Here is a 14522-nt window from a genome sequence, read left to right as displayed (position 1 = left end):
TGACTCTGCCATATCTGGATCCTTACCATCCCTGAATGCAGCATATAGCTCCTAAGGTTAAGCCTACAATATGTGGTTCTCTGTTAGGAAACAGATGTAAACTCTTGTGTCTTCTCTCTTCTTATAAAGCCAGTTTATCTCCATGACCTGTATAGATCACAGCCTTCTTAAAGTAAGATTACTAGCTCCACCAAAATACCCAGAAAAATAATAAGATCTAATAATGTAATATTATCATTCAGATTACAAATCAGAAATGTTATCCACTGTTATGAGCATTACATTTTTAAAAAAGTCTGAAACATGAAGTGGTCTTCTGGTGACAGTCACCAGTGTTCAGCCTCAAGTCTGAATTTCCTGTTCCCTTTGTCTATAATGCTCCCTATGCTCATTTTTGTTTGGCTGGCTCCTCTGTTCTCAGATTTCAGCGCAAAAGTGACCTCCATCGCCCTTCTTTGAACACTTTATCTATCATAGCTTCTTCTCCCCAGTCTCTATCAAATCACCCTGTTTCATTTCCCAATACTGCTATCTGAAATTATTTTGTTCATTTAGTGGTTTACTAGGTTTTTTGTTTTGGTCTATCTCTTCCCACTAGAATTAAATTCTACCAGGGAAGGAATCTCATCTGTCTTGTTCACTCTGTATCCTCAGCAATAAGAACTGTGTCTGGCATAATGTAGGTGCTTAATAAACATGTTGGAAATGAATAAAAAGAAAGGCAGTATGTGTTTACACAGCGTTTTGCTAGCCTTTACTTGAGTTTCCTTTAGGGAGTGGGAATAAGGATGGTGTTGATGGCCATCATGAAAACTTAAGAGATGGTAGGGTTGGCTTTGGGAGGTTACATGGAGTTATGAAAAGAGCCAGAGCCCTCATCATGTCATTTACAAGATGTGCAAGAACTGGAACATATCCCTTAATCTCTCTGAGCTTCAGTTTTGTCATCTGTATAGTACACTGTTTCATAGGGTCAGTGTAAAAATTAAGTGGGATAAGTGATGGCATACAGTAAATAAATTAGTTCCTCTTGCCTGTCTATGAAGGCTGTAAAAAAAGGAAGGAGTCCAGAAGCCCTGGGAAAATGGTCTAATGCTTTTTCCCATCCAAGCAGTCACCTTAGCAACTGCAAGGATTCTTCACAGAGAAATCTCAAGCTGCTGTACTGGGCCAATTTTGAAGTCCTGAGTAGATTCTCAAGACACTGAGCATGAGTTTACCTTGCACAATTATTAGAGATTTATTACTTGCTTCTCAATCTCATATAAACTTATATTAAACTGGGGCTGCTATTTTTCCACAGAGGTAAGCTTATAAATCTGTTCTAAAGCACTTTGGGTGCTGATTCTGCCACAACATGTGCTTCCTTTAATGTCACCAAAACTAGAGCATTCAAAGTCATCAAAAATCCGTGGTCTCCAGGCCTGCTGGAGACCCTTTTACAGTTGCCGTCATCCTTGCCTGTTTGAACACAATTAATTACTTAAACTCAATTCATTCTACCTATTCATTTGCTCATTCGACAATCATCAACTGAGCGCCAACTACATGCATATCTAGCCCTAGTAATAAGAGTCAACATATACTGGCAGTTATTAAATGTAAATACTGTACCTAACCTCTTATGAGCCTCAGGTCATTAAATCCTTATTTTACCCCACAGGCACTATGATTTTTCCATTTTACAGATAAGAAAATTGAAGCTGAAGAGTTTATACAAATTGCCTAAGTGGGCAATAAATAATGGGTCAGCACTCTAACTTAGGTTTTTATAACACCAAACCCCATTCTGTTAATCACTATACCCTAGCAAGTAGGTTTTGACTATGCACTTGGTACTTATCATAGTGCTAGATGCTTTCATGAATTAAAAAGAAACATGGCTAGACTATGACCTTCCTCAGGGTGGGAGCTCCATCTTACTCAGCTTTGCATTCCCAGCCCCTGAAACAATGCTAATAATGTCTGTTGAAATGATGAGGGTGTGGCTCCTGTTCTCAAAGATATAGTAGAGCCAAACAGACAAGTTTGCACTAAAGACCTTAAAATAACAAATAAGAAGACCAAGACATAAAAATGTATAGGGTACAAAAGATGTGATTATGGCCAGGGAATGAATTTAACTCTATAACCAAGCAACATAATGAGGAATCTGGACTAGCCCAGGCATTGCAGACTCAAATATTTTTAGGGGCCTGGTAGGTTATATAAATGAATGAAATAAGTGAGTCGGACCAGGTGGAGACTGGTAAATTGTAAAGTGCATGCACCACATAAGGGGCCAGGTGGTCAATATCATGGGGAATGTGGATCCAGTACTGACAGAACTTCAGAATTTTCAAAAGATGAAAACAATCTGCTGTGAAATCTAATTTTTAAATGCTGGTCAGTAATTCACAAATTGAAAGAACACCTTATGAGCCAAACAATACACATCTTTAGGCCAGATTCAGCTGAGGAGACATCAGTTTGTGGTCTTTGGATTAAACTATACTTCACAATCTTTTTACCACCAACAACCCCCATATACCCTCCATGGGCTTCAGAATTTAAAACTCTTTGTCTAACAAATGGCACTTTTTGGCAGTGAAGCATAATGGGGAAAATGTGGGATTTGGAGTCAGAACTGAGTTGAATCCTAGCTCTTCAGCTTACTATCTGACCTTCAACAAATCATTTAGCTTCTGTTACTCATTTGCAAATTGGGAATAATTTGTGATCCATGTTTTTCTCTTACCATCACCATCTAATTAAGAGAAGCACCCCAGATAAGTCCATTTATGACTATTATGATTAAAATAGTTCCAGTTCAAAAATGAGCAATACAAAAGGTCTTCTTTCATGAACAGGAGTCATGATGATAGGCATACTAATGGAGAAGCTTGCATGTATTACCTTCCATTACACCTTTTATTCGATGAACTCCAAGAGCTTGGTGACAGCATAATATTTAGGGCTGGAGAACCAGGAATGTGGTGTGCTTATGAGTTTTATCTAAAGCCTTAAGTGAGCAGATGCCAGAGGGTCTATTTCTTAGTACCTCATGCTGTCAAATAAAAACTTATATCTTTGTTCTTATGAAAAACTGAACTCCTCTGTATAGTGCTTTACTAGTCACAAAATCTTTCAACACACATTTATGATGTGTTCCTCACAAGTACCCAGAGACAAGTCAACCCTATTTCCACGAACAGGCTCTAAGAAGTTGGAACTAGTTTACATTCACCAAATTAGCAAGAGATGGAACTAATTCTAGTGACTCAAGTTCATGGTTTTTCTCATATACCCAAACCTGTAAGAGGCCACACACAGCAAATGAGAAACAGGGGTGCTGTTAGAAGCTATATGCTGGTTGAATGATTGCTATTCTATTTATCTGTGAAATGCTAGGTGTGTAAGAAATGGAACTTGTTCTGGAATGGACACTAGATACTAACACGGGCACTCTGTTGTCTAACTATTAAAATAACTGTGTCAAGAAACACTAAATTGCCATCTTACATTATACACTAGGGTTCACCTTTCTAGCGCAGCATAATGGAATATAATTCAATTTTGCCTATATTTCCCAATTTACCCTTCTGTCCTGCCCCGACCATTGGGAGAAGAAGCCCTATAATCCACAAGACCTCTCCCCCTGCACACTTTTTTTTTTTTAATTGTAGCTGACTGGATGAGGTACGACAACCTAATACAAGGACAGCTAATTGAAATTGGCTTGGTTTTCTCTTGAGACTGTGGTGAGGCAATACTGAATCCTGCATCATAAAATTGCTATAGAGCTGTGGCCAAAGTGGCACCAGGGCAAGCTGAAGTTAATGGGAAGAAGAGAGACAGAAGTAAACAAAAGAGGCTGCTCCACAGGGTAGAGAGTGAAGCAGGAAAGAGAAAGAAACAATGAAAAGAATGGAGACTGATATCTCTTTTCATAACCAATTCCCACTCTGATCTCCACCAGGCACAGAAATACTTCCTTCGACTACGTCCTGAGATGTACCGATTCCTTTCCATACCCCACTGTGTTATCTGAACTAGTTTGGATGGATTTCTGTTCCTTACAATGAGTCTCTGATTAATAAAATAAGAAACAGGAGCCATAGTTATAACAGAAAACAACCAAGAGAGTAGATGATGGTTAAAAAAAAAACTAAATCTCTTCCTTTTAGATTGCACGGAAAGAGGGGGAGAGAATGAATAGATGAATAAATGAAACTTCAAAGTTGAAAAAGCCTCCAATTATGGCAGCCTCAAAATTTGCCAAGTTTATTTCTATTATGGCCATGCTCTTTTGAGAACCAGAAGGATAAGTGTTGCCAAAGCTCTCTTCTTACATAATAAAGCATGAAGCTGACAAAGGACTTAAATAGTGATAGAGTACATACTTGCCCCTTGTGAACCACAGTTCAAAATCCCCTTATAACTTACAGATCTTACTATTATGATGTCCATTCTCCACCTTCCTCCAATCAACTTACTGTTGTATAACTCTGTTTGGGTCACTGGCTTGAACAGGTCAACATCTTCCCTGATTTCCTAGGAAGAATTAGTCACTTTTTACTCTGACTCCCATAGCAATTAACACGTTTCTCTATGTGAGTTCTTCTCAGTAGGAGAATTATATTACAATTCTTTGCTCGTGAGTTTTATTTCTCAATTGGACCACAAGTGCCTTGAGAGCAGGAACTATGGTTCATTCTTTATCTCTGTTGTGCCTTGCACATTGTCTGGCATACATGCTGGTAGAATAAATCAACACCCATCAGTTTCATCTCATGGGAGAGGTCCTGAAAACAATAATTAAGATTTAAAATTTTTCTGTTACAAATCAACTGAGTTACAAATACTTATATAAATTGGTTTAACCATTTCAACTGAGCTTTCACTTATAGTAAAAAAAAAAAAAAAAGTACCAACATGATGTCAGAATTTAAGTATCTTCCAGTTAAAAAAATGTATTTCAAAATACTGCATGGGATATATAGAATGGGGATGAAGATAGGAAGATTAAAACCCTCCAAACTATTAAGTGCAACTCTGTTTTGTTGAGCTCATATTGTACAATAAATTTAATACTGAAACGTCAAAGTAATCATTAACTAAAATGACCACTTTAAAAAAGTACAAACCCAACATTTTGCCTGAAATGGTCAGAATGCCAGGATATGGAGCTAGACTGATTCTGGAAACAGAGTTTATGGGTCAAGTAGACACTGGTTGATGGCAACTCAGCTTTGCAAACTTCTTATGATGTGTGGTGAGAATAGCCTCCTCTTTAGCAGTAACTACACTTTCCTACTGGCAAAGTTGAGGAAGGGGGAAAGCAAGCCATTAACAACTGTGATGGGTTCTGCTGAAGGTCATGGTGTCACCTATTCACTGTATTCTCCAATTTCAAACAAAGAGTGCGAGAGACATAATAAGCTGAACTTCGATCAAGGTACTACTTTTGTTAATGAAGACCCTATTAATAAAATACAGTACTGACTGAGATGGACTGGTGTCTGCAGCTACAGTAGGTTCCTCTGCCAACTATCTAACTGACGTAAAGTTATCTGAATCCCAGGGAAGGAATGACTTAATTTACTCATCTAGTCATTAATGGGGAGTTGAAACAAGGACCTATCTGGATCCATCAGAGGCAATTCCTTCCTAATCTGCTTACTGCAATAGAGAAAAGAGCAAGGATGGCCCATCCTGCCTAAATCGAGTGATCTAGGAAAGCAAAAGAGAAGAAAGACAGGGCCATGTTGTCTTTTCAGTGCAGTGATTAACACATTAACAATGTACAACAGAGAAGAGAGGCCAAATGACTGCCAGACTCTCACCAATCAGAGAAGTTACTCTTCTCCCCAAGGGTAGGAGCAAGTAAAAATAAAAGAAAGGCAAAAGCATGCCCTTGAGAAGGAGGAAAAGTTGGCAGAAGTCTCTAATTCTATGGCTATGTGGGGGTGGGGGAAAATAAGATTTCTCCCAGACTCCCAGGCTGACACTGTGATGTCATCATAAAGTGAAATATGCTAGAAGAGTATATAAAGATGCTCGGATACCAAAAGATGTTGGAGAAACACTGTATCCAAGACTACATTAGTTCCATGACCTCAAGGCCTTCTGTGTTTCCAAGAATCCTACTTTGAAGAGGAAAAATAAATTCTATCTCATTTTTGGATTCACAAGAAAGCCAAGGAGAACATATGAGCAAAGGCAAAGAGGAAAAGCGCACACCCAATGGATAAGATAAATGCAAAACAGTTATTATAACATCTTTCTCCCCAAACCAACCTTCCCTCCCAATAGCACCACTCCCTGTAGTCTGTGGTCTCCTAAGACAAAGACCTTGGAGTCTTGGAGCAACAGATGGGCAGAGCTAGAAGGAACCTCAAGACCCCATCAAAGTCAGACCTCTCATTTTATAAATGTTCAATCTCAAGCCCAGAGAGGTACAATGACTTTTCTGAGTCTATATAACTAACTGTAGAGCTAGGCTAGGAAGCCAGTGCTCTTGATTTAGCTCCATTTTTCTCTTTTATTCTTGAAATGCAGCCACTCACTAAGTCCTCTCCACTTCCCCTTCCCATGTTTTCCCCACCTAGTCTTTTCTTCCCCTTGCTACTGCTCTTATCCAAGCTTAGAACTTCAAGATCTTTCATCTGAATCATTGCAATAACGTTGTAAACTTGTAGGCCTTCAGGATACTTCCTTCCATCTGAAATCACTTCTCATTCAGCCTCAACAGTGATCCCCTGCTCTACTGGGGTCGGCTGCACACTTTGCCTCTGCTCTTTTCTCTTTTCCAGCATGTCCCACACAGGGGGTTTCTGAATGGCAACATCTGCACTTGTTTTTATGTCAGCAATACATCGCAGGTCTTTTATACTGTTTGCTAACTATATACATGAGCAATACTTTGCCATGTTTGTGCACCCTTGGCCATTCCTTAGATAGTAACAATCTTGGCCATAATCGCTAACACTGATTGAGGGCTAACTATGTGCCAGGCGCTGTTCTAAGAGTGTTACGTGTCATGATTTCATTCAATCCTCATAACATCCTCACAGGTGAAGAAGCTGTTACCACTCCCCATTTTCCAGATGAAGAGAATTTAAAACGAAAAGATTAAATAATTGGCCGAAAGTCACACAGCCAGTAAATGGTAAAGGGCCAGGGTTTGAACCAAAGCAACTGGTTACAAACTCTATGTTCTTAGCCACCTCCCTCAGAATGAAGGAGAAAGGAGCAGAGCTAAAGCTGAACCACAGTAGACATGTAGTATGAGAGAGAAATAAATGTTTGTTGTTATCACTGAGATTTCTGGATCATTTGCATATCCCATGCACTTATAACAGTGCCTTGCAAAAAGAAGGTACTCAACAGGTTTTTCTTTTCTTTTTTTTTTTTTTTTAACTAAACGAATAATAATTATCTCCTTAATCCTCACAGTAACCTTATTTTAGACACCATTATTATCTCCTTTTTCTGTTGAGAAAACCAAGGCCTAGGGAGTTTAAATAGTAGGGCTAAGGTTAAATAGCTAATAGGTGATGAAGCTGGAATTCAGACCCAGAACCTCTGACTCCAAAGCCCATATTCGTTAACCAGTGCATTACACTGATTCTGAGAACTCTTAAAACTGCTAGAGTTTGAAACACACATTTGGTTTTTAATTATGTGTTATCTTATTGTTGTCTGATCATTTCACATATTATAATCTTAATTAGCTTCCGCCATTTCCCCTTGGTTGTAAGCTACTTGCAGGCAAATATTCCACTGAATCACAAACCTAAGCACCTGGTCAAGGTTCAGTTAAAGACTTGTTTTTACCAACTGATGGTGGCTGATTCAGGGCAAGAGCTCACCCTTTGTAGCTCCAGTCCTCAGGGGAGTCAGATGTCTGGCTTGAGCTCTCCTCACTTTGACTCAGAACTCCAGAGTCAAAGACTGAATTTTAAACAACTTTCAAGACTGAAAGTTGTGTTTTGTTTTCAGAAACATAACCTTTGGAGGGGGAGATGACGTCTTTCTTCTCAGATGTTAGCCCTATCACTCAAAGGTGGGCAGGAAGAGAAACACCTTCTAGACAGATTGTTTTAAAAGAGGAAAGAGGAAATGGTCAGGCCTCAACTGGAAAAGCAGGAATCAGCACAAAAAGTCTATCTATTTTGGGAAATATCTCAGAATTATATATTTAAGTTCTCACCCTGATTTTCCAGACAGCAGCCTGCACTACTGCTGGCTCAGACAGAATGCTGTTCTCCAATCTCCTCATGCACAAGGCACACAGTTCTGAAGCTGAAAGGGTGGCCGCTGTTATGAAAGCACCTCTGCAGCCCACCACTTGCCAAGGACAGAGAAAGTACTACCCAAACCTCTCCAGGGGTTATTTTACCACAGTCCTAAGAGTTTACTCTCTGGAAAACTCTCCCTACTGCATCCCTGCCCCTCTCAGAAGGCTCAAACAGCAGACAGGGCTCATGTGTAGCTTTATACGAAAACAGCAAAGAATAGTTTAGATTAAAATAGTTAAATAGAGTAACACTCCTCTTTAGATTAAATATATTAAGTAGAAAAGATTAAAACCTCTCTTTAGAGCAGATGTGCATGGGAGAACATTTAATATTTATTTACTAAATATTTAAATTGTCATTCATTCATTCATTCATTCATTTCTGTGCAAGCCTACAATAGTGATTTGAAGAAGGCAGCAGAGAGAGGTGACTAAGAACATAGACTCTGCAACCAGACGGCTTTGGTTCAAACCTCAGCCCTTTACCATTTATTGGCTGTGTGATCTTGGGCCAATTATTTATTCTTTTCATTTTAAATTCTCCTAAAAAATAGGGGTGGTAACAGCCTCTTCACCTGTGAGGATATTATAAGGATTAAATAAAATCATGACACGTAACACTCTTAGAACAGCGCCTGGCACATAGTTAGCCCTCAATCAGTTTTAGCGATTATGGCCATGTTTGTTACTATCTAAGGAATGGCTAAGGGTGCACAAGTCCCAGTCAGTCATTTTCCAAGTTTGGAACATGGCAAAGTATTGCTCACATATATAGTTAGCAAACAGTATAACTGAACTGCTATGTGTTGCTGAGATTTAAAAAAATCAAGTACAGATGTTGCTATTCAGAAGTTCACAGGCTATTGGTGTGACATAGCATACAGATAATTACAAAACAGAGGAGAAAGTAGTAAGTCCAAAACTGAACTATAAAAACTAGAGGATCAAAGAAGGAGTCAAAGAAGAGGGAACTAAGTTGGACCTTGAAAAAAGGTAGGAGTTGTACAGATTAAAAAACAGAAAGATAGCTGACTCTCCCCATAGCAGAGCACTGGAGGGATAGCAACAGAAGCTGCTGCTGAAGAGGCATCATGGACACTGGCCATCTGTGTGGCACTACATCTGGAATGATGTTTCCACGAGGAATGTAAGGAGGCCGAGACTGTTCTCTGTCCTCTTTACTTACCTGAGCATTCTTACCACAACTTCTCCTTAACTAAGGTAATGTTAGCATACCTCTGTTATGCAACTGAAAGATTACCATGAACACAAAGCCTCAAAGCCCAGACCAACATTCACGTGTAAACTGCTTAGTACTTACTGGGCACTTAGTTTTCAATAAGTGGATTCTATTATAGTTTTACCAGTTACTATCACAGAAAATCAGTTACTTTTCTCCCATTCATCATTATAACATGGAACCAACATTTGTCATTTGATTTAATTAAGAAAGAACCAAAGGACCTTAAGTGGAGGTAGCTCCACACTTCAGAGCCAGTCTCTTCTACTGAAACTCCTCTTGGTACCACAATCTGTCTCAGCCGTCAGATAGGCTCCAGAAGCAGGTAACAGCTCCTCTCCCTCTCTACCTGCCTCCCCCTAACCTGAGAGTAGAGGTAGCAACAGGTTAAGGTCATAGAACAGTCTAGTTCTCCTCTTAACAAAGAAACTGTCTCCCTCTCTGTCTTTTGTGTGAACGACTGTATTTCACATATTTGGTAAGGAACTTCATTGCTATAGGATCCGTGATACAAATGATAACACAACTTACAGCAATTAGAACTTTTCACGACATTATCTGTCAGTTTCTATCGAGAAAGAAATGTTTCAGAATGACAAGTGCTGACGCTGGTCAGAGCGGTAAGAAAGATGGCTCCTTAGATGAGGTATGGGAGAAGGAGGTTGGAACTGCTAAGACCACCACAGAGGCTGAGTGGACAAAAGCAGAAGTCAGCAGAGAGTACAAATCTTTGAAAGGAGTCCTGATCACCTGGGGGACAGTATTTAAGACAGAAGGGTCAGTTCCTTTAAATCAATCTGGCAACCACATGGAATGAGCCTTTCTTGTTCTGAACAGCATTAAAGTTAGATCTCGTTTTTGTGATGACAGTGTTACTCATTTATTTAAACACAATGTGGCATGTTCTGAGAAACAAAATAAGACTGAGAATAATCAAGAGAAGATTTTCCCATCATTAAGGAAGTCTTGCTCAAGTGAACTATACCTCGATACTTTAATATTAGTTGGTTCTTAGCAAAATCTATGATGCATAAGCATTATTTCACATAGTCACATGAGAACCATATGGCTTGGGCAAGTTGTTCTTTAGGCTAGGGTTTGAGGATGAATGAAAGCTCTCAGGCTTACGATTCTAACATTACCAGGGTAGAGTCTATGACAAGCCTTAAAAGTATAGAGCTGCAGAGAAATACTAAGAAATGGATTTGTGTAAATTCCCTACCAGTCCTGCCCTTGAGGGGATCAGGCTCTGAAAGTCACATACAGGCTTTTTCTTCCATATCTGTAACATATTATCTTCAAGGGACTCATATACATTTGCTCATTTAATCCCCACCCAGCCCCCCAAACTCTATCACTTGGGGAGTTTTGTGAATAACAAAAGCAAACTCCCAAATAATGGCTGAAGGTAAATGACCTGTACAAGGTGACGGATTGAGAATGGGATCAAGTGAAACTAAGATTTTCCTATTCTAAACCAGAGTTCTCTCCACAACTTAGAAAATGGGGTTTGCATAGCTATTTATTTATTCAAAAAATTAATGTGTGCCTATAATGTTGTAGGCACTAAGAATACAGTGGTTTAAAAGGCAAAGCTTTCAGGGTACTCATGACATTTATATTCTACTGGGGAAGAAAGAAAATAATAAGTTAAATACATTATACATTCTTATCTAGTGACAAGTATATGCAGATAACCAAAGCAGAAGATCTAAAGAGGTAATATTTCAGCAGAGGCCTGGATAAAGTGAGAGTGAGCCATGTAAAGATCTGGGATGCGCATTCAGACAGAAGAAAACATAAGCACAAAGCCCCTGAAGTAGGAATAAAGACCATGCCTGTGTGAAGAAGAGTAAGAACGCTGTGTGACTGAAGAGAACAATGCGGTGAGTGGCAGGCATGAGGATGGAGACGTAGGTGGGAGCTGCAGTTTGTATGAATTTATAGGCCCCCTTTCACCCAGGTTACTCTGAAGCAAATTCCAAACATGATATAACTCATACTGGAACATTCTAAATGGAAGAATTACATGATATCCTTTGTATCCTAAAAGATCACTCTTGTGTCTATGTGAACAAGAAAATAGGGGGGAGTGGAGGTAGATGGGGGAAGGATGAATAAGAGTGGTAACAAGGAGAAAGCAGTAGGATTCTTAGCGAGAAGTTATGTGAGTTGGACCAGAATGGGGTGGTGGTAGTGGTAAGAAGTTCCTGGTGTATATTTAATGTATACTTGAGGGTGAATCTGAGAGAATTTGATGATTAATTAATATGGAATATGAAGAAAAGAGAGATTGAATATAACTCCTAGGTTACTAGCCTCAGACACATGATGCCATTTACTGAGAAGAACTCATGGGTAGAAGCACTTTGGAGAGGGAGGAGGAAAACAAGAGTTATGTTCTGAATGAAAGCAGCTATGAGAGCAAAGGCACTGGATGTAGAATAAGGATGTAATTCAAGTTCTGACTATTGCCATTTCTAGCTCTAGCTGGCTAACCTTGGACAAGTCACTTATTCTCATTCAAATTACTCATCTACATAATATGGAGATAACAAAATCACCTCTCAGGTTTGTTAGAATAAGGAAATGAGATGTCTGTGTGCAGAGATGTCTATAAATTGTAACTGTGCTGAATCAAGGTCAACTTTCTTGTTTCCTTTGTTATTTCTGGTAAATGTTTGTTTAAATGATTTATATATGAACTTCAGGTTGTAAATACAATTATACCTTAACAAATACCATTATAAAAACCTTTGTGACTTTATATCATCCAATTCTACTTAACTTGTTTAGTGCTCTATACTTTGAAGGGTATATAGCATCATTTACATTTCTTATTTGCATTTCTTACATACTTTCATACACATGTATTATCTCACTTGATCCTTAACACAGACTGGGTGGGTGCTATTAGCCCTAATGACTGATGAGAAAACTGAAGGACGGAGAAATTCTACTGAAGACGAACATCACTGAGTTACTCAGAGCCTAACTGTGGAACTCTAAGAGGTGGGAAAAAAAGCGGCATTTGCCAAACTTATTGAACCATGGGACCCTAGTTTAGAAGAAGTAGTCAACAACTCAGGTAATTAGTGTTCAGTCTAATATATCTGGGAATCTCTGCATTGGGAGATTTCCATTCATAACTGTACATGACATGCATCATTTTAGTAGGCTGCTGAATCTTTAAGCTTTCAGAGAGTTAAGCAGACATGGAATAGATGCCCCTGAAATATGGAGGAAAGAGCAAATACTACATAGTAAGCACTGTGAAAATAAGGACTATGTTTGGTTTTAATTTCTACTATAGCTCTAACATCTAACACTTCCTGGCACATAGTAGACACTTGATAAAAATTTGTTAAATGAATAAAAGAATGAAACTTCCAGAAATGACAGAAGGTTATGCTGATTCCAGAATGAGTGGCCACACTGTTTTTGTCTTCAATGATTTCAATTTCCATATTTAGACTTCTAGACAGTGCTTAATTTATTTTCTTAGAACAGAAGACTGAGAATTATTCCAACAGCCTTTTGCATCATGACCCCGCACTAATCTAATAAGAGAAAGGTCACACTGTTCTTTGTTGATGAACAGCACATTAATGAGATCTCCTTGAAATAATCCTACCTCTATTATGCAGGCAAAATTACATTTTCCAGCATAATTATTGTCAGTTGAGCTCCCAAATTTTGATATTAATTGTTTCATTTGCAAAGGCAACATCAACTTATTAGTTTGTCAAACCTCTGAAAAAAAGAGGGGAGCTCATAGTTTTAAGTAGTGATCATCAATCTATACTTCTCTTTTATTCTATCTTTTGCACATTTTCTACCAGCTAGAAGGACTGGGAAAATTTTATTTCCTATAATAGGCTTTAAGGAAGGAACTAGGTTTCTTTAAAATGTGTTTTTAAATTACATACCACTTACATTCCTCAATCCTTACTTGACACTCTAGAACCTAAGCTCTTTGAGGGCATGGACCTTAAATGTCTTGTTGAAAACTGTATTTCCAGCACCAAATACAATGCCTGGAACAAAGCAGGTGCTCAATAAATACCACTGATCAATGCTGTTTCTCCTCCTACTGAGACTCACTGTTTTAAAGTAAAATTTCTCTTTCTCTCCCCCCTCACCATCTCCGTCTCCCTCTCCCTCTGCCCCCACCATCTCCCTCTTTCCTCCCTCTTCTCCTCCTTCTCCTTCTCCCTCTCTTTGGAATACAGAGAAGTCTTGGCTACATGCACTATAGCATTTTTCCCATGAAAAATACATAAACCGTGGAAGTTCTGTTAAAATTATCACTAAAGAAGTTTGGGACAGTCTTTTGTACTGTGTAATGTCACTAAGTCACCTCTTCTTCCAAGCTCTAACTTGCCTTGTGGCACAAGATTCACGCATTCACCTGATTAAGGCTTGGGACATAGGGCTAATCTATGAGCTACAAGTCCGAAGGATCTCAAAAGCATGACAGGACATTCTCTAATACTGCTCATTCAGTTATTTTTATTTTTTGACTTACCTAGTCCTACTAGAAAAAAAGTGTTTTTTTAAAATTATAACTGTTTATATCTACTTAAGCTTGATTTTGTTCTAGATTGGGACTATGACTTCTCTATAAAGTAGTATAGGTTCTATTTTATAAATACAAATGAATAAGATAATAGGATTCAGTATATTGATTTACTAGCTCTGTAACCTTGGGTAAGGTACTGAACATATATATCTAAGTCTGACATGAGAATAATAATAGCAGCTTTATCCTAGGTTGCTGTAAGAATTAAATGAGATAGATAATTGATGTGGAATGCTTAGCTTACTTTCACTATTACAATCTCTGAGGGTTTATAACTAATAGCCATGACGAGCAAAGTACCTAAACAACAAATCCATCACCTTTCCAAGTCTTCTTTTTATTTTCTAAGAAGTCACTCTACCCTATTCCATCCACAGAAATAGAAATTCACAACAGGTATGCTTTGTGAGTCCTATTTT

General features: G+C 38.6%; 1 protein-coding gene across 1 annotated transcript in view; it reads right to left on the bottom strand.

Moving 5' to 3' along the window:
• TRIM44 (tripartite motif containing 44) overlaps nucleotides 1-14522 on the bottom strand; it is a 97572-nt gene that overhangs the window by 26750 nt on the left and 56300 nt on the right. Inside the window, exon 5 of the mRNA XM_015586401.2 lies at nucleotides 4476-4533. Within this exon, the coding sequence (XP_015441887.1) occupies nucleotides 4497-4533 (37 nt within the window). The 3' untranslated portion in view covers nucleotides 4476-4496. The remainder of the gene's footprint in view (nucleotides 1-4475; nucleotides 4534-14522) is intronic.

This window comes from Pteropus alecto, unplaced genomic scaffold (genome assembly GCF_000325575.1).
Source record: "Pteropus alecto unplaced genomic scaffold, ASM32557v1 scaffold71, whole genome shotgun sequence".
NCBI lineage: Eukaryota > Metazoa > Chordata > Mammalia > Chiroptera > Pteropodidae > Pteropus > Pteropus alecto.
This window is presented reverse-complemented; position numbering and strand designations above follow the sequence as displayed.